This window comes from Bos javanicus, chromosome 8 (assembly GCF_032452875.1).
Source record: "Bos javanicus breed banteng chromosome 8, ARS-OSU_banteng_1.0, whole genome shotgun sequence".
In the NCBI taxonomy this organism is placed as follows: domain Eukaryota; kingdom Metazoa; phylum Chordata; class Mammalia; order Artiodactyla; family Bovidae; genus Bos; species Bos javanicus.
The window spans coordinates 92,052,290-92,073,262 of NC_083875.1; the positions used below are offsets into that span (position 1 = coordinate 92,052,290).

General features: G+C 41.2%; 1 protein-coding gene and 1 pseudogene across 1 annotated transcript in view; both read right to left on the bottom strand.

Moving 5' to 3' along the window:
• The window catches only part of GRIN3A (glutamate ionotropic receptor NMDA type subunit 3A), a 207,241-nt gene that overhangs the window by 68,089 nt on the left and 118,179 nt on the right, over positions 1-20,973 (bottom strand). Inside the window, exon 4 of the mRNA XM_061426355.1 lies at positions 2,728-2,873. Coding sequence (XP_061282339.1) covers positions 2,728-2,873 — 146 coding nt within the window. The remainder of the gene's footprint in view (positions 1-2,727; positions 2,874-20,973) is intronic.
• LOC133253093 (uncharacterized protein C1orf21-like) lies at positions 17,127-18,021 on the bottom strand (annotated as a pseudogene).

Sequence of the window (20,973 nt, forward strand, 5' to 3'; positions counted from 1 at the left end):
GGGCTCAGTTTTCTAACAAGGAATTCCTGTGATCCATCTGAGTGGTATCCCTAAATAACTCCACATGATTTTGAATTGCAAAGTGAAGTTATCTATGGCAGGTCTCTATTACATAGGAAGGCAAGAAGCAATTAGCTCACAGACTCCCATGGGGCCCTGCGTCACTGGTGAGGAAGCGGCAGGGTTTGATCCTGGTATAAGGAGCTTCTAGACTGGCTGAATCATCCTTACAGTTGTCAGGGTCTACAGTTGTTTCTCCCATTATAAAATCATGCTGTCTTTTTGAACATTCATTTCATAACACATATACCACAAAACTAGTTATATATAAACATATAAAAATAAAGTAATTATTACTTTAATAGGGATTCATTTATTGGAATACTGTCACTTCAAAAAGTAGGGTCCTAAGTGAGTTAGTCTGAATTTGGCAATAAGGAGCTCATGATCTGAGCCACAGTCAGCTCCCGGTCTTGTTTTTGCTCAGAGTCCTAAGAGTCCCTTGGACTGCAAGGAGATCCAACCAGTCCATTCTAAAGGAGATCAGCCCTGGGTGTTCTTTGGATGGAATGATGCTAAAGCTGAAACTCCAGTACTTTGGCCACCTCATGCAAAGAGTTGACTCTTGGAAAAGACTCTGATGCTGGGAGGGATTGGCGGCAGGAGGAGAAGGGGCTGAGAGAGGATGAGATGGCTGGATGGCATCACTGACTCGATGGATGTGAGTTTGGGTGAACTCCAGGAGTTGGTGATGGACAGGGAGGTCTGGCGTGCTGCGATTCATGGGGTTGCAGAGTCAGACACGACTGAGTGACTGAACTGAACTGAACTGAAGTGAGTTAGGATGAAGCTCAGGGAATCTGATGGGAGAAGGGAGGGGCAGCTTTAACATAGGAACCTCTCTTTACAGATGACTCCAGGGGTAGTGCCCTGTAGGTCATGGCACTCATATGTCAGAGGGTAACTTGGGGACCTTGGTTTTTTGGAGTAGTGAATAGTAGCATAGGCTGTATATGGGCCAAAAGTGGGGAGAGAAGCTCAGAGGGAAGAAGGCAGAGGGCATTAATGATAACCTTTGTTCCAAAGTTACCTCAATCTGTAACTCACCTGGGGAGCTTGTTAAAAATGCAGATTCTGTGATGGGACCGAGAATCTTCATTTCTCATATGCTCCCAGGTGCTACCTGCTACATGGATGTTGCTGGAATGTGGACTGTACCTTGAATATCAAGGACCGGCTTTCCAGTTATAGTTCTCAGGCTAGCCTGCAGCAGTGGCTACATTCCAGAGTCATGGTTCTGGTCCTGACTGCCACTTGCTAGCTGTATTTCCATGGACAAGTTGATTCTTTTGGGTCTCAGCTCCTTCATCTGTGCCTGTTTTCCTAACAATTTCTTCTCTCCAGCTAGAGTATGGCCAACTGAGCTCTGGGGCCTTGGAGGTAAATCCTCCAGAACAAATGAATATCCAGAGTAGAGTGGAATTGCTCCACTGCAGCAGGGGCTTTTCTCAGCCTTTCACACTGCCAGAAGGGCTGAATTTGTCACCCATTACTATAAAGTGGGGAGCCATTGCTTTCTTCCTGACATCTTATTCTTTTTCTCAGCCATGGATTTCTCTGATGGAGAGGATAAAGAGGAGTTGTTGGGGTGCAAAGGAGCACTAAACTCTGTGTCAGAGAGTGACTCTAATGTTTTAAAGTTCTTACAAAATGGAAAGTGCCATTTCATAGTGTTTCACACTATATATACCTGTGCAAATCTGAGAACACAAAGTTTCCTTTCTAGACTCTAGTTTAGTCCATAAAATTGTTTTCCGGGCTGATTACTAGAGTTTTTGAGAAATACAGAGCCCTTATGTCCCGTAAAATTATTTGCTTCCCTTCTTTCTTAAAAAAGAATATGAGGTGCCTAGTTCTGCTGTCATTGGGGAGATAATTGTGTTTGATGATAGAGAAACCAGTTTTCTGGTACTACACGATTGTAGGGATTGGAGTTTGAATGTATGTTATTGTCCCGAGACCATCAGGCAGGATGGAGAGGACTGCTTGCTTGCATGCTGTGGCGCTTATCAGGAGCCATTCATCCCCTTCTCCCAGGCAGACTAGTTGAGCAGACCCAGAAATGCACTATCCTCCTTTGCATTTAGCTTCCCTGAATTATAGCTCTGATAATCTGCCATGGCAATGTGATTGCTCTTGATTGCTTCTCATAAATTCTGATGAAAAGGATGCAGGCATGGGAATCATTGCCTTTTATCTTATTTCTTTTCTACAGGGTATCTCTAAGATAAACCCCACTTCCTTGTGGCAAGAGGAGACAGTCCACAGGCTTAGAGATTCACTGTGAAGGAAAGGGTTGTTTTGGGACACTTTATCCTCTGGCCACATTCCCTGAATGTTTGATCATTTCAGCACCATTATTTTCCCAAGTGATGTCAAGCCAACGTTTACTTCCTCCACCATCTGCTACACTACTGACCCTACTGGCACTTTGATCAAAGCTACTGCCAGCTTGGGACTGTGGAGGTAACTAGAAAACTAGGTCACATAATTAAATGCACATTTATTCCATACTGTCTCCTGGATCTCATATGGTGTGAGGTATTATGGAACACACAATGGGTATATTTAGATAACATTAAAAAGAAAAAAACCAACAAACATTACATCAGTAGCAAGACTTCTTTTTCATTGAGAACTTTTTGGACTGAAGAGGTTGACACTCACTTTAGATACGCCACTCCATCCAGGGTGGCTGGTACATTGTACCTTCTCATATACTCATGCATCTCTGGGAAGCTTTGCCTCACATAGTCTTCAGCACTGCTCTCCCGGACAGTTCCAAAACGGAAGCCTTGAGAGGGATGATGTAGCTATGAGGCAGAAAAAGAAATGTCTTGAATATAAATTATTTCTAGAGTTGTTTTCAAAATTTTCTTTTCCTATCATTCTTTAGAGTCTGATAACGACCTTGCATTTTTCAAACACACACAGTCATAGACATAAATTTCCATGTACCAACATAGGTACATGCTCTTTCATACCAGCTTTCACATAAATAAATGTTCTATCCTCACATAAGTAACTATTCTCTCTCCAGAAGCAAACAGATGAAAACAACAAATAGAAAATATAAAACAGCTTTCTTCTTTATATTGAGAGCTTGTCAGAATTCTTTAGAAATTATAAAATGACATATGAAATCAACCTTGGTAATATTATAAATTGCTTATTAGGCAAAGCATAAAGTTAAGATAATAAATGAAAGATTGTGCCCTTCCTTGATTAGAACTACACAAATGCTAAGTTAAAATCCTGCAACCTGAGATCAAAATATACATGACCCCAAACCATGAATTCACCTCTTTTATGTTCATTAGTCTTTATGCTGTAGTATATTTGAAGTTCATTGAATTTATTTTTGGTGTAATTATGAAATGATCTCTTTCCCTTAGATAACTCTGTTATCCAATGCTGAGTCATGTTGTATATTTTCTAAAATGGAATGGTATGTAAGACAGTTAGGAGCAACAGAGGAGGCGGCTAGCAGGACAAGATCCAATAATGTCATAGTTCTCCAGCATGCAAGACCTCACAGTGAGGAGAGGCAGTGCGCTGGGAGTCATGCAGAAGCTCTCTGTCACTATTAAAGATACAGTACATGAGACAGTATAATTCATGGAAGTTGTACAGAAGTATTAATACAGGATCTAGAGTTATTTCAAAGAAAATAATCAACCTGGGTTTTTTTTTTCTTTTTTTCAAGTTGTTTACACACCTACAGATTAAGAAATTATTGAATTTGGTAATAAACAATTTATATTTGAAGATTAATTAGTTTTGACACACAGAAAAGGATCTAACAATATGGCAATAGTTAAATTATTTGTCGCATCCTTATAGAACGTTATCTAATGTATAAATCATGTTTGTAAAGCATATTTAATAAAACAAAGCAAATGCTCATATGACAAATGGAGAAAAGGCTCTTGTATGGTCTGATCAGAGTTAAATATGTATATAGTTACTTTAAGGGCTTCCCAGGTGGTGTAGTGGTAAAGAATCTGCCTGCCAATGAAGGAGATGTGGGTTCGATCTCTGAGTCAGGAAGATCCCCTGGAGAAGGAAGTGGCAACCCACTTCAGTATTCTTGCCTGGAGAATTCCATGGACAGAGGTGCCTGGTAGATTACAGTCCATGGGGTTGCAAACAGTTGGACACAACTGAGCATGCATGCATTCATAGTTATTTTAAATACTGTGGCTCCCTCATGTATATCATATATACACATGTGTACACACACACACACACACACCCCTGGGAAGAAAATATATCAAGATATTAACAATGGTTGTTCCATATATTTATTTATAGATTGGCTACAGAAACATGCCTCATGTTTGTAAGTTAAAAAACTACATTCAGTGAAGTAAGTCATTAATCTATGTCAATATTTTTTGGTGGGCAGCTTTGCATAATTTTCAGAGTTACTGGGCCCACAAAGTTAAATACCTACAATCATTGCCACAAAGTGACTTACCACCTGCTTTGTGATATTTCTTTGGATATCTCACTGTTGAACAGGCTGTATGGCATATACTTGTGTTCAACTGTTCATTCACACACTGGATAAATTCTAATGTTTTATGCTAGCATAACCTTAATGAGGCATCAATAATATTAGCTAACATTTATTTATTTTTATGTGCTAACTGATGTTTATCTGCCTTATCTTGATTAATCCTCATAAAAACCTGATTAATCCTTATAAAAACCTCATAAAAAGGACTCTAGTAATACTTCCTTTTTAAGGATTAATCAACTAGGAGCTCAGTGAAATGTAGCAAGTAGTAGTAAGTAATAAAAGTAGTAAGATCACACAGCTAGAAGTAGTAGGGATTGGATTAGAACCTATGTCTGTTTCACTTCAAAGTCCACACGATTACCGACCACATCAGCCTCTCTTCCAGGTCATGGGAACAAATGGAGAGAAGATGTTTATTAGAATAAACTCACTAGTCTTTTAAAATATTCTCCTTAAGCCTTAAGCCTAGGCTGTTCTTACAGTAGCAGATTGCAACCCTATAGCTTGAGCAAGGCAAACTTATCAGCATTCTGTTTATCCAACAGCTATTCATTTTTTAAAGCCTAGATCAAGACTCTGTCTGAAGTCTTTGGCCTTATCGAATCTCACCCTCCTATCCAGGAAGAACAAAAATAAAAATAATTTACTGCCTATTCATCTGTGCTGAGACAGCACCTTGTACTTACATAACACATAGGCTAAGTACTTAGCCATATTTCACACTTTTCATACATTTCTCCTTTGATTCTCCCCAAAAACTTATGAGGTATTTCTATTATGGTCCTTTTATAAATAAAGGAACTGAAGATTAGAAAGTTTGTTATTTGCCCAAGACCACAGAGCTAGTAAACTTTGGATGTGGAATACGAACCCAGATAGTCTGATGGAAATGAACAGAGATTGTTCTGTCATTTTGGGGATTGCATCCAAGTACTGCATTTTGGACTCTTTTGTTGACCATGATGGCTACTCCATTTCTTCTAAGGGATTCTTGCCAACAGTAGTAGATATGGTCATCTGAGTTAAATTCACCCATTCCAGTCCACTTTAGTTCACTCATTCCTAAAATGTCGATGGTCATTCTTGCCATCTCCTGTTTGACCACTCCAATTTACCTTGATTCATGGACCTAACATTCCTGTTTCCTATGCAATATTGCTCTTTACAGCATTGGACTTTACTTCCATCACCAGGCACATCCACACCTGGGTGTTGTTTTTACTTTGGCTCCGTCTCTTCATTCTTTCTGAAGTTATTTCTCCACTGATCTCCAGTAGCATATTGGGCACCTACCGACCTGGGGAGTTCATCTTTCAGTGTCCTATCTTTTTGCCTTTTCATACTGTTTATGGGGTTCTCAAGGCAAGAATACTGATGTGCTTTGCCATTTCCTTCTCCAGTGGAACACATTTTGTCAGAACTCTCCCCCATGACCCGTCTGTCTTGGTGGAACTAGATGGCATGGCTCATAGTTCAATTGAGTTAGACAAGGCTGTGGTCCATGTGATCAGATTGGTTAGTTTTCTGTGGTTGTGGTTTTCAGTCTGTCTGCCCTCTGATGAAGAAGGATAAGAAGCTTATGGAAGCTTCCTGGTGGGAGAAACTTACTGAGGGGGAAACTGGGTCTTGTTCTGATGGTGGGCCCACGCTCAGTAAATCTTTAATTCAATTTTCTGTTGATGGGTGGAGCTGTGTTCCCTCTCTGCTATTTACCTGGGGCCAAACTATGGTGGAGGTAATGAAGATAATGGCGACCTTCTTCAAAAGATCCTATGCATGTACTGCTATGCTCACTGCCCCCAACCCTGCAGCAGGCCACCACTGACCCATGTCTCTGCTGGAGACTCCTGGATGCTCAATGGGCAAGTCCCAGTCAGTCTCTTGTGGGGTCACTGCTCATTTCTCCTGGGTCCTAGTGCACACAAGGTTCTGTTTGCGCCTTCCAAGAGTCTATTTCCTAGTCCTCTGTATGTTCTGGCAGCTCTATGGTGGGGTTAATGGCGACCACCTCCAAGAGGGCTTATGCCATACCCAAGTCTGTTGCACTCAAAGCCCCTGTCCCTGTGGCAGTCCACTGCTGACCCATGCCTCCACAGGAGATGCTCAAACACAGTTCTGTTTCAATCTCTGTGGGGTCCCTGGATCCTGGTGTGCAAAAGGTTTATTTGAGCCCTCTCAGCGTCTCTGATGGGAATGGGGTTTAATTCTAAAGGCTAATTTGCCCCTCCTACCATCTTGCTGGGGCTTCTCTGTTGTGCTTGGGAGTGGGATATCTCTTCACAGCCACTCCAGGGCCTGCTGGGGTTTCTCTGACCTTGGATGTGGGGTATCTCCTCACAGCCATTCCAGCGAAGTGCAGCCACAGCTCCTGACCTTGGACTTGGGGTATTGCCTCATTCAATATCACAGTAATCCAAGTCTATGCCCCGACCAGTAATGCTGAAGAAGCTGAAGTTGAACAGTTCTATGAAGACCTACAAGACCTTCTAGAACTAACACCAAAAAAAAAAAAAAAAAATGTCCTTTTCATCATAGGGGACTGGAATACAAAAGTAGGAGGTCGAGAGACACCTGGAGTAACAGGAGAACTTGGCCTTGGAGTACAGAATGAAGCAGGGCAATAGCTAATAGAATTTTGCCAAGAGAATGCACTGGTCATAGCAAACACCCTCTTCTAGCAACACAGGAGAAGACTCTACACATGGTATCATCAGATGGTCAATACAGAAATCAGAAGGATTATATTCTTTGCAGCCAAAGATGGAGAAGCTCTATACAGTCAGCGAAAACAAGACTGGGAGCTGACTGTGGCTCAGATCATGAACTCCTTATTGCCAAGTTCAGACTTAAATTGAAGAAAGTAGGGAAAACCACTAGACCATTCCGGTATGACCCAAATCAAATCCCTTAAGATTGTACAGTGGAAGTGAGCAATAGATTCAGGGGATTAGATCTGATAGAATGCCTGATGAATTATGGACAGAGGTTCATGACATTGTACAGGAGACAGGGATCAAGACTATCCCCAAGAAAAAGAAATGCAAAAAGGCAAAATGGCTGTCTAAGGAGGCCTTGCAAATAGCTGTGAAAAGAAGAGAAGTGAAAAGCAAAGGAGAAAGGGAAAGATACACCCATTCGAATGCAGAGTTCCAAAGAATAGCAAGGGGAGATAAGAAAGCCTTCCTCAGTGAACAGTGTAAAGAAACAGAGGAAAACAATAGAATGGGAAAGTCTAGTGATCTCTTCAAGAAAATTAAAGATACCAAGGGAACATTTTCTGCAAGATGGGCTCAATAAAGGACAGAAATGGTATGGACTTAACAGAAGCAGAAGATGTTAAGAATAGGTGGCAAGAATACACAGAAGAACTATACAAAAAAGATCTTCACGACACAGATAACCACGATGGTGTGATCACTCACCTAAAGCCAGATGTCCTGGAATGTGAAGTCAAGTGGACCTTAGGAAGCATCAATATGAAAAAAGCTAGTGGAGCTGATGGAATTCCAGTCGAGCTATTTCAAATCCTAAAATATGATGCTGTGAAAGTACTGCACTCAATATGCCAGCAAATTTGGAAAACTCAGCAGTGCCCACAGGACTGGAAAAGGTCAGTTTTCATTCCAATTCCTAAGGAAGGCAGTGCCAAAGAATGCTCAAACTATCACACAATTGCACTCATCTCACACACTAGCAAAGTAATGCTCAAAATTTTCCAAGCCAGGCTTCAGCAATATGTGAGCCATGAACTTCCAGTTGTTCAAGCAGTTTTAGAAAAGGCAGAGGAACCAGAGATCAAATTGCCAACATCTGTTGGATTATCGAAAAAGCAAGAGAGTTCCAGAAAAACATCTATTTCTGCTTTACTGACTGGGCCAAAGACTTTGACTGTGTGGATCACAACAAACTGGAAAATTCTCCGAGGTTGGAATACCAGACCATCTGACCTGCCTCTTGAGAAATCTGTATGCTGGTCAGGAAGCAACAGTTAGAACTGGATGTGGAACAACAGACAGGTTCCAAATTGGGAAAGGAGTATGTCAAAGCTGTATATTGTCACCCTGCTTATTTAATTTATATGCAGAGTACATCATGAGAAACGCTGGGTTGGAGGAAGCACAAGCTGGAATCAAGATTGCTGGGAGAAGTATCAATAACCTCAGATATGCAGATGACACCACCCTTATGGCAGAAAGTGAAAAAGAACTAAACAGCCTCTTGATGAAAGTGAAAGAGGATACTGTATTGGTGTTTTTCTTTCTGGCTTACTTCACTGTGTATAATATATATGAAACGAGTCACCAGTCCTTGTTCGATGCATGATACTGGATGCTTAGGGCTGGTGCACTGGGACGACCCAGAAGGATGGTATGGGGAGGGAGGAGGGAGGAGGGTTCAGGATGGGGAACACATGTATACCTGTGGCAGATTCATGTTGATATATGGCAAAACCAATAAAATATTGTAAAGTTAAAAAATAAAATTAAAACACACACACACACACAAAAGAAAAGCAAAAAAAAAAAAAGAAAAGAAAAGAAAAAAAGAAAGTGAAAAAGAAGAGTGAAAAAGTTGGCTTAAAACTCAACATTCAGAAAACTAAGATCATGGCATCTGGTCCCATCACTTCATGGCAAATAGATAGGGAAACAGTGGAAACAGTGTCAGAGTTTATTTTTGGGGCTCCAAAATCACTGCCGATGGTGACTGCAGCCATGAAATTAAAAGACACTTGCTCATGGAAGGAAAGCTATGACCAACCTAGATAGCATATTAAAAAGCAGAGACATTGCTTTGCCTACAAAGGTCTGTCTAGTCAAGGTTGTGATTTTTCCAGTGGTCATGTATGGATGTGAGAGTTGGACTATGAAGAAAACTGGGCACCAAAGAATTGATGCTTTTAAACTGTGGTGTTGCAGAAGACTCTTGAGAGTCCCTTGGACTGCAAGGAGATCCAACCAGTCCATCCTAAAGGAAATCAGTCCTGAATATTCATTGGAAGGACTGATGCTGAAGCTGAAACTCTGATACTTTAGCTACCTGATATGAAGAACTGATTCATTTGAAAAGATCCTGATGCTGGGAAAGATTGAAGGAGGGAGGAAAAGGGGCCAACAGAGGATGAGATGGTTGGATGGCATCATCGACTCAATGGGTATGAATTTGAGTAAACTCCCGTAGTTGGTAATGGACAGGGAGGCCTAGAGTGCTGTAGTCCATGGCTTCACAAAGAGTCGGACACGACTGTGTGACTGAACTGAATTGAACTGAGTTTGATGGACACTAGTGAGCTCCGAACACCAAGAACAGATCTTCTGACATTGTGTCATGCTGACTCTGGACCTGGTCATTAAAAAACTTGCTACTTACAGGTCAGGCAGTGAGCTAAGGGCTTTGTACATTTCGAATTCTGCAAAATAGATGTCATTTTCATACTTTACAGATTAAGATGCTGAGGTTTGGGTAAACTAATAATCAAATTCTGATAGCTAGTCATTAGCAAGATTCAGCCCTTATTCTTTTCCCTAACATGCAGACCAGGTTTCATTCACGTGCAGACCAGTTACCTATTACGACACTTGGTACCTGAAGAGGGCTCTAAACATGTGTGTCAAATCAATTTTACCACTATTTTTGTATTCTCTCTTTACCCATTTAACTTGTATTCATCCTTCTATTTTCAGCCATCACTTCCCTAAGTAGCTGACTAGGTCAGAGGCTCCTTTCCTAAGCCCTCATAGTAAACATACTTTTCTTTTGTAGAACTTATCAAAGTTGCACTTTTAAAATTTAACTGTGTAATAGTTTAATGTCTAGCCCTTCATCTTCTCACTGGACTGGAAGCTGTATGTAAAACCTTTAATTAATTGCTGTATTCCAGTGCCTTTCATCATGTAGTTGCTCAATAATATGCTTGATGAATGACTGATGGATTCTTTGAACCCAGAGGGAGATGAGAACTTTCCATCCCACTTAGCACAGATTGGGCTAACAATAGAGCTTACAACTCAGGCTTTTGAAATGAACCCTCCTTTTAAGGTAAAAGGATCTTAGGTAAATAACTAGAATACCTTTGCTTATATAGTCCTTTTTAGAAATAATCTAAATAATAATCTTAAAATAATCCTTTTTAGAAGTCCAGTTTCTCACATTATACTGCGCAATATTTTTATGGCCTATGAACTATTTCTAGGCAAACTCTGCACTTCTTTTCTTTGTTGAGTGCATCAATACAGCACTGCTTCCCAAGACACCGAAGGGAGTTGGGAACCAGCAGATCCAGGCTTGGAATTCCAGAGGAGGATGAGTGAGCCTTGTGTTGTCTCCTTTCCATGTTTTCCTGCTGCCTTTCATTCATGCCTCTTTGTGGCATGGCTCTCATGCATGTGAAGGAAGCAGTTTTGAGAATGGAAATTTCCCTTAATATTAAGATAAATAACCAGGGTCTATGGGAGGATGCATCTGTTAGCCTGACTGGGATCTGACTCTAATCTGGAGAGGTATTACAAACACTGCCATTTCTCCAGTCTAAGCCACCATCATTCCTGCCCTCTGCACATTCCCTCTCTTCCCTTCCAATCCAGTCAGAGTAATCTTCCTAAAGCCCCAAACTGGTCTTGTCACCCACTTGTTTCACATCTACCAGTGGCTCCTCATTGCTCTGGGATGAAGCTGAAACTCTGGCCTCAGCAAGATCCAGCTCCCACCACCTTCTTTCCACTCTCCTCTTCCCACTCTCCCCTAGGCCCCGAAGTTTTAGCCAGTTTTCTCAGTTCTTGCAACATATATCTTTTGCTTGATCAGGTCTCTTGCCCATTGCCCTCACTCTACCTGGGATGCTTCTCTTTTGTGTAGCTAATTCTAAAATGTCACATCCTCAGAGAAGCCTTTGCTGACCCCTATACTAGATCAGGCCACCTGCAACACCCTCCCATTGTACCCTGCAATTTCATATCACATTAGTAACACCTGGGATTATTTGTTCAATGTCTAATTTTCCTGCCTGCTTTTACATTTCCATGAGTGTTGGGCCTATGTGTGCCTCATTTGTGAAGTCATAAGTCCTCAGCAAATGTTCAGTTCAGTTCAGTCGCTCAGTCATGTCTGACTCTTTGCGACCCCATGAATCACAGCACGCTAGGCCTCCCTGTCCATCACCAACTCCCGGAGTTCACTCAGACTCACATCCATCGAGTCAGTGATGCCATCCAGCCATCTCATCCTCTGTCGGCCCCTTCTCCTCCTGTCCCCAATCCCTCCCAGTATCAGAGTCTTTTCCAATGAGTCAACTCTTCGCATGAGGTGGCCAAAGTACTGGAGTTTCAGCTTTAGCATCATTCCTTCCAAAGAAATCCCAGGGCTGATCTCCTTCAGAATGGACTGGTTGCATCTCCTTGCAGTCCAAGGGACTCTCAAGAGTCTTCTCCAATACCACAGTTCAAAAGCATCAATTCTTCAGCACTCAGCCTTCTTCACAGTCCAACTCTCACATCCATACATGACCACGGGAAAAACCATAGCCTTGACTAGACGGACCTTTGTTGGCAAAGTAATGTCTCTGCTTTTGAATATGCTATCTAAGTTGGTTATAACGTTAGCTGCTATTATTCTCATCATCATTATCATCAGGAAGCAAATATAGTGCTTGGTATACAGAGCAGATCTCTGGTAAGTATTGGTGTAATAAGTCATCCTTATTAAAACAAAATTCTCTTAGGTTAGATCCATTAAAAATAGACACTTGTGTCCCACTTCATATTGTCTTCCTTTTAAACATTAAATGTTTTCCTTTAATTCTTATCTTAATTCTTTCAAAATAGTATGTTCTTTTTTATCTGTATATGTGAGATTCTAACAACAACAAAAAAAGGATGAGCTATTAGGCAGTCACAGAATAATAGAATCAGAAAAGGGATCTAAGAAGCTATTGATGCAACTGGATAGACTAGCGTAGTCCGCCCTTTGTGTCCATGTGGTGTGTAATTCAAACATCCAGGGATATCAGAAAGCCTGCATCCAGGAGGGAGGATAAAACGTACAGAGCTAAAGTAGTTCAGCTGCATTACAACCATCACCAGGAAGCTCCAGAGAGAGAAAAATTTCTTCAAAGTTTCAGCTAAATATTTTACCAGCTCTTCCAATTCTGTTTATATTTGTGTCAGCCTCTTCAGGCCTTGGGGAAATATCTAAGGTTAAACTACCCATTTGTATGTGAATTGTTCAGTATTAATGGAATACTGAACTCTACCCAGAGCACCTGTGTGGAGAATAATCAGACATTTTGAAGAAAGCAAAGTGGCTCAAAACAAAATGGAAGCAAACTCAAGAAACAATCAAGCTTCTCTGTCTATGGTAGATGTAATGAGTGTGAAAGTGTTAGTCACTTAGCCATGTCCGACTCTTTGCGACCCCATGGACTGTAGCCTGCCAGGCTCCTCTGTCCATGGAATTCTCCAGGCAAGAATACTGCAGTGGGTAGCCAATCCCTTCTCCAGAGGATCTTCGTGACCCAGGGGTTGAACTTGGGTCAGATTCTTTACCGTCTGAGCCACCAGGGAAGCTCTGTAGATGTGATGATTTCGATTAAAAAACAATCTTAATGTGGGGTATTTTCACTTGGGGTCTATATTTGTACTTATCTGAGATTGTTACTTAAATGGGTGGAATGTAGTCACTGCTGCTGCTAAGTCGCTTCAGTCGTATCCGACTCTGTGCGACCCCATAGACAGCAGCCCACCAGGCTCCCCCGTCCCTGGGATTCTCCAGGCAAGAACACTGGAGTGGGTTGCCATTTCCTTCTCCAATGTGTGAAAGTGAAAAGTGAAAGTGAAGTCGCTCAGTCGTGTCTGACTCTTCACGACCCCATGGACTGCAGCCCACCAGGCTCCTCCATCCATGGGATTTTCCAGTCAGGAGTACTGGAGTGGGGTGCCATTGCCTTCTCTGAATGTAGTCACTAGGCCTGGTAAAATGTCTTGTGGAGGTGGGTGGAAAAGGCCATTTTTAACTTTACCAATGGAATGGGATATACTAGGTATTGGGACCTTATTCCTCCTCATGCCAGTGTATTACCCACTTAAAACTTGTGGACTCTATAAATGGGGTGGTCTCAGAGTTCAGAGGAGCTTTAAAAGTCATCTGCTGTATCCAGTGATGGCTGAGTCCTTGAGAGCAAAGCCATATCTATTACTTGGAGTTTCTTCAAAATGTAGACACTGACTCATTAGGTCTAGGTTAGAGTCTATGAATCTACATCTTAGCAGGCTTCCTATCGACGCTGATACCTTGGTTCATGGATCAAACTTTAGCAAAACTTTATTTATAACATCACTACTATATTTCTGTTAAGTCTCTGCTTGGATGTCTCCAGTGACAAGGAAATCACTTTTCTTGAAGCATATCTTCTGTATAGGAAGGATGTCTTTGTGTCCCACCCAAAAAATCTATTTGAATATGTAATAATAGTAAAATAACAGCTAATATTTACAAATATTTACTATATGCTAACACAGTTAAATCTAATGATATTGCTGCTTTTATTATTTATTGCTACATATGAGAATTGAGATTCATGGAGATTTCAGCACATTGTCTTAGGCCAGCAGAAAGAGATAAATTAAGATCTGAATCTGACTCTGTCTGACTTGAAGCCCTTAGCCTTTTCTAGCACTACATTCTGCCTTTATAGACTTGTGTTATTGTCCAAGTTTTGGTGATGACTTTAAATAATACAAACCTGTCTGTGCTACAAATTCAAAATCATTTTGGTTGTTATAGATGTGACTGTATGATTCATATTGCAAACTAGGACATTTCTTTAAAAGAGGACACTATTGATTATTACAGAGACAGCAGACACACTGGAATTATCCCCCCAAAAACAGGGATGTGTGTTCACTGAGTTGTTACTCACTTTCTGAACATTGTTGTTGTTATTTAGTTGCTCAGTTGTGTCTGACTCTTTGTTACCCCATGGATTGCATGAACATTAGAAAATAGAAAAATGAGGCTGAAAATAATGTTACCCAGTGTTTCTGTATTGTGAATTACGGAGTAAATTTTATATCACAGTATTTTTCCATGTTATTCCCATTTTCTTTTTAAAAATTTATTTATTTTTATTGAAGGATAATTGCTTTACAGAATTTTGCTGTTTTCTGTCAAACCTCAACATGAATCAGCCATGGGTATATATATATCCCCTCACTTTTGAAACTCCCTCCTATCTCCCTCCCCATCCCACCTCTCTAGATTGAAACAGAGCCCTTGCTTGAGTTTCCTGAGCCATAGAGCAAATTCCTGTTGGCTATCTATTTTACTTATGGTAATGTAAGTCTCCATGTTACTCTCCCCATACATCTCACCCTCTCTTCCCCTCTCCGCATGTCCATAAGTCCATATTCTCTATGTCTGTTTCTCCATTGTTGCCCTGTAAATAAATTCTTCAGTACCATTTTTCTAGATTCTGTATATATGCATTAGAATATGGTATTTATCTTTCTCTTTCTGACTCACTTCACTCTGTATAATAGGTTCTAGGTTCATCTACCTCATTAGAACCGACTCAAATGCATTCCTTTTTATGGATGAGTAATATTACAGAATATTACAGAAGCAAGGTTCTCCTTTATTTGCATTTAAATTTCTTTATTGAAGTATAGTTGATGTATAATATTATATAAATTATATGTGTAAAATATAGTGATTCACAATTTTTACTGCCTTTTTTCTTTTCAGTCTGTAATCTCTAGTCAACAACATTCTTTGACATTACCTTTGATTTACTTGAGCTGTAGCCCAGGTTCGTCTGACAACCTGAGTCATTGCATCAAATCCCTTGTACAGACTAGGGGTTAGCAAACTATGCCCCATGGGCCAAAGCCAGCCTGCCACTTGCTTTTGTAAATCAAGTTTTATTGAAACCCAGCCAGGCTCCATCATTTGTATTGTCTACTGCTTTTGAACTACAAAGGTAAGAGCTGGGACTATATGGTTTCACAAAGCCTAAAATATTTACTATTAGGCTCAAATACAAAGTGTTTTCTGGTCCCTGATATGGACAATAATTGATCTGACTATCGCTTTGACTCCTCTAGTCTAAAATCCGAACAGTTGCTTAAATGGTGCCACCTTTGGAGGTGAATAAACAGAGCTGCATGTGTGCTCAGTCGTTTTAGTCATGCCCAGCTCTTTGTGACCCCATGGACTATAGCCCACCAGGCTCCTCTGAACATGGTATTCTTCAGGTAAGAATACTGAAGTGGGTTGCTGTGACCTCCTCTAGAGGATCTTTCCAACCCAGGGATCAAACCTGCATCTCTTGTCTCCTACATTGGCAGGTGGGTTCTTTTCTTTACCACTAGTACCACCTGGGAAGCCCAAATAAACAGAGCTAGATTTGGTAAATCTCAGTAGATTTCTTCAGTTCAGTTCAGTCCAGTTGCTCAGTCGCATCCAACTCTTTGTGACCCTATGGACTGCAGCACACCGGCCTTCCTGTCTATCACCAACTCCTGGAGTTTACCCAAACTCATGTCCATTGAGTCAGTGATGCTATCCTACCATTGCAACCTCTGTCGTCCCCTTCTCCTGCCTTCAATCTTTCCCAGAATCAGGGTCTTTTCAAATGAGTCAGCTCTTCACATCAGGTGGCCAAAGTATTGGAGTTTCAGCTGCAGCATCAGCCCTTCCAATGAATATTCAGGACTGATTTCCTTAGGATAGACTGGTTGGATCTCCTTGCAGTGCAAGGACTCTCAAGAGTCTTCTCCAACACCACAGGTCAAAAGCATCAATTCTTCAGTGCTCAGCTTTCTTTATAGTCCAACTCTCACTCATACATGACTACTGGAAAAACCACAGCCTTGACTAGATGGACCTTTGTTGGCAAAATAATGTCTCTGCTTTTTAATATGCTGTCTAGGTTGGTCATAACTTTCCTTCCAAGGAGCAAGCATCTTTTAATTTCATGGCTGCAATGACCATCTGCAGCAATTTTGGAGCCCCCCAAAATAAAGTCAGCCACTGTTTCCACTGTTTTCCCATCTATTTGCCATGAAGTGATGGGACCGGATGACATAATCTTTCTTTTCTGAATTTTTTTTTTTAAACAGTAAAATGTTTATTTTCTTAGAAAAAAAAGTGGGCAAGAGGGATTCAAAATGATTGTGATCACACTTCCGTCTGCATCTGAGCAAAACTGATGTTGCAAGCTTGATCTTTGATTAAGAGACCCAGGAAATGAAACCACCTGCTGCTCGCTCCTGTGTCACTTCCAGGAGTCATGTCACGACATGCTTTGAATTGATAATAGCATCTCTACTTCTTCTTAGCAGAGAAACTAGGCTTGCTGTAGCAACCATCCCATCTCCAAAGCACAACACTGCCAGTGAGAAGCAAGGCTCTGGACTGCTGGGGGAGGCAGGGAAGAGGGAGGAGGAAGGAGGCGCTTGTCTTAGAAGCGGAACCAGTCTAGAACAGAAGTTGGATATCTGAGTTCACCACTACCTCATCTTTTAGAAAATAGGTTGGAGAGCATCTGTAAAACCAACAGTATCTTTAAGGTGAAATTGCAGAATTTTGCTGCAGACCTGGACACTGAGAGAAGTGAAAAGTTGCAACAAGTTTTAACTAGCAGCAACAAAGAAAGTTTGATAACAGTTTTTGTTTGTTTTTAGCAATATTCCTTTGCAAGTTCATTAAGAAACACTGTAATTTAATGGGGCATACGATATGGAACGATCTTCTTTTGCTATAGTGCTGTTCGCTGAAGAGAACCAACCTTTGCAAAGATTTCATCTGGGGTGTAACCTATTTACACAGTAGTAGCTCCCGGTTTGACTGGTAGGATTGGTGCTATGTGATGTCTTCTTCTTCCGAACAATAATCTCGACCCTTTTCAATTTTTTCATCCAGCATTCTGAAGAATTCTTGTTGGCTTTCAGAGATGTGCATGTTTGCTCTGGGTTGATAAACTAATCCTGGGATCTCTTTATTAGTTTTAAGTCTTATATTTGAACTGGCACTTTTTCCCAAGTTTTCTTGGTTCCTGGCTGCTATTTTCTGCTCCTCTTCTGCCCCATTTTTCATGTATTTGACCTCTTCCCCTGGTTTGATCCTATACTCATCGCCAAACACATCTGCGTTCTGGTAGTTCTTCCCTTTCTGGGCTTCCTCTTCCTATTGAACAGTGGCAACATGCTTGGCGGAGGCACAGCCCATAGTCTCATTCGATCAGCTTCTGCCGGGCTGAACTGCAAATCATCTCTACAGGCACGGGGACATGTTGTTTTTGTTTAGACGCAGGGAAAATCCACCTTCTTGCTGAGTCGGTCAAGATGGGTGCACCTTGGGCGCTCGCGGCGGGGCTGAAGGTGGCAAGCCTCCCGCCCCCCGTCTCGGTCCTCCTCGCAGGTTTTCTTCCTCCCTCCTTGTCTTCCTCCTCCTCCCCACGGTGAGTCCCGGTCTCCCCTACCTCCCGAGGCCGGGGGTAAGAGCCCCGAAGCCCCCGAAGCCCGGCCCGGGTGCGTGCGTGCTGGAGGAGGCGGCGCGCGGCCAGCTCTCTCCAGTAACTGAGCGCGGCGCACGGCTCCCAGCTAAAGTGTCTGAATGTTGAGTTTTAAGCCAACTTTTTCACTCTCTCACTTTCATCAAGAGGCTCTTCAGTTCTTCACTTTTTGCCATAGGAGCGGTGTCATCTGCTTATCTGAGGTTATTGATATTTCTCCCCGCAATCTTGATTCCAGCTTGTGCTTCCTCCAGTCCAGCGTTTCTCATGATGTACTCTGCATATAAGTTAAATAAGTAGGGTGACAATATACAGGCTTGATGTACTCCTTTTCCTATTTGGAACCAGTCTGTTGTTCCATGTCCAGTTCTAACTCTTCTAACTTCCTGACCTGCATACAATTTCTCTAGAGACAGGTCAGGTGGTCTGGTATTCCCATCTCTTTCAGAATTTCCCACAGTTTGTGGTGATCCACACAGTCAAAGACTTTGGCATAGTCAATAAAGCAGAAATAGATATTTTTCTGGAACTCTCTTGCTTTTTCAGTGATCCAGCGGATGTTGGCAATTTGATCTCTGGTTCCTTTGCCTTTTCTAGAACCAGCTTGAACATCTGGAAGTTAATGGTTCATGTATTGCTGAAGCCTGGCTTGGAGAATTTTGAGCATTACCTTGCTAGCATGTGAGATGAGTGCAATTATGTGGTAGTTTGTGCATTCTTTGGCACTGCTTTTCTTTGGGATTGGAATGAAAACTGCCCTTTTCCAGTCCTGTGGCCACTGCTGAGTTTTCCAAATTTGCTGGCATATTGAGTGCAGCACTTTCACAGCATCATTTTTTAGCATTTGAAATAGTTCAACTAGAATTCCATCACGTTCACTAGCTTTACCACTTGACTTCACATTCCAGGATGTTTGGCTCTAGGTGAGTGATCACACCATCATGATTATCTGTGTCATGAAGATCTTTTTTGTATAGATCTTCGTGTATCTTGTCATGTATATCTTTTTCTTCTGTGTATTCTTGCCACCTCTTCTTAATATCTCTGTTTCTGTTAGGTCCATACCATTTCTGTCCTTTATTGAGCCCATCTTTGCATGAAATGTTCCCTTGGTATCTCTAATTTTCTCGAAGAGATCTTTAGTGTTTCCCAGTCTATTGTTTTCCTCTGTTTCTTTGCACTGATCACTGAGGAAGGCTTTCTTATCTCTCCTTGCTATTCTTTGGAACTCTGCATTCAAATGGGCATATCTTTCCTTGTCTCTTTTGCTTTTCGCTTCTTTTCTTTTCATAGCTATTTGTAAGTTCTCCTCAGACAGCCATTTTGCTTTTATGCATTTCTTTTTCTTGGGGATGGTATTGATCCCTGTCTCCTATACAGTGTCACAAACTTCCATCCATAGTTCATCAGGCACTCTGTCTATCAGATCTAGTCCCTTAAATCTATTTCTCATTTCCTCTGTATAATCATAAGAGATTTGATTCAGGTCATAATTGTATGGTCTAGTGGTTTTCCCTATTTTCTTCAATTTCAGTCTGAATTTGGCAATAAGGAGTTCATAATTTGAGCCACAGTCAGCTCCTGGTCTTGTTTTTGCTGACTGAATAGAGCTTCTCCATCTTTGGCTGTAAAGAATATAATCGATTTGATTTCTGTGTTGGTCATCTGGTGATGTCCATGTATAGAGTCTTCTCTTGTGTTGTTGCTATGGGTGTTGTTGTGTTGTGTTGTTGCTAAGGGTGTTTGCTATGACCAGTGCGTTCTCTTGGCAAAACTCTATTAGCCTTTACCATGCTTCATTCTGTACTCCAAGCCCAAATTTGCCTGTTACTGCAGGTCTTTCTTGACTTCCTACTTTTGCATTCTAGTCCCTTATAATGAAAAGGACATCATCTTTTTTGGGTGTTAGTTCTAAAAGATCTTGTAGGTCTTCACAGAACCATTCAACTTCAGCTTCTTCAGCATTACTGGTCAGGACATAGACTTGGATTACTGCTTCTTGGCACTGCCTAAATTTAGGCCTTAGCAATGATGATACATCTCATTTTTAGCTGCATGGAATATTAACACCCAGCAGGAGGTCCAGACTATTAAAGTCCTTTGTTTCTTTCTAGGACCAGTGGCAGGAAGGCTCTGGTCACACAATTTCAAATAGAAGCATTTGTATGATGTTGGACTAATTTTGAATTTAATCTTAAATCCTAGTGGCAGGTGCTATTGGAGCAGCCTCCACAGGCCCAAAGTTATGACAACTGGCCAGTGACACACATATTCACTTAAGCTAAGTTATTTCTGCATTTCATCCTCTTATTTGCCATTTCCTCCACTTCTCATCCTTTTGATGCAGATTTTGTATATCTGCCATCTTATCAAAGCTGGAGTTAATCATTATTTCTATGTTGTTTCTTCCATTTTAATAATGGTAATAGCTAACCCTTACTGGATGTCTCCTTTATTCCAGGCACTGTGCCAAGATCTTAAATTAATCCTCATAGCATCCTTTTGTGGTACATATAATCATTATCCCCATTTCAAAGATGGGATGAGGTGTAGGAATTGAATCTGGAAGTGGTTATGCAACTTGCCCAAGGCTGCATAACCATAAAGTGGCAAATCAAGGAGGTGGATCCAGAAACCTGAGAACCTGTACTATTAATCTTTCATTTGTCCTGCCTTCAGGAAAGATTCTTCTTCTGTAAACTATAGCTAACATAGACATTTCTCATGCCTAATGGTCAATTTAATCCAAACAACTAGTGCTGGTTTAAAAAAGAAGACAAAAAGCCCATTCCCTCTGGGTTTTTAAACAATGTGTTTATCACAATTATAGCAAAGCAGCAAAAACAGCAACATTTGAACTGTGCTATTTAAAAAACTCATT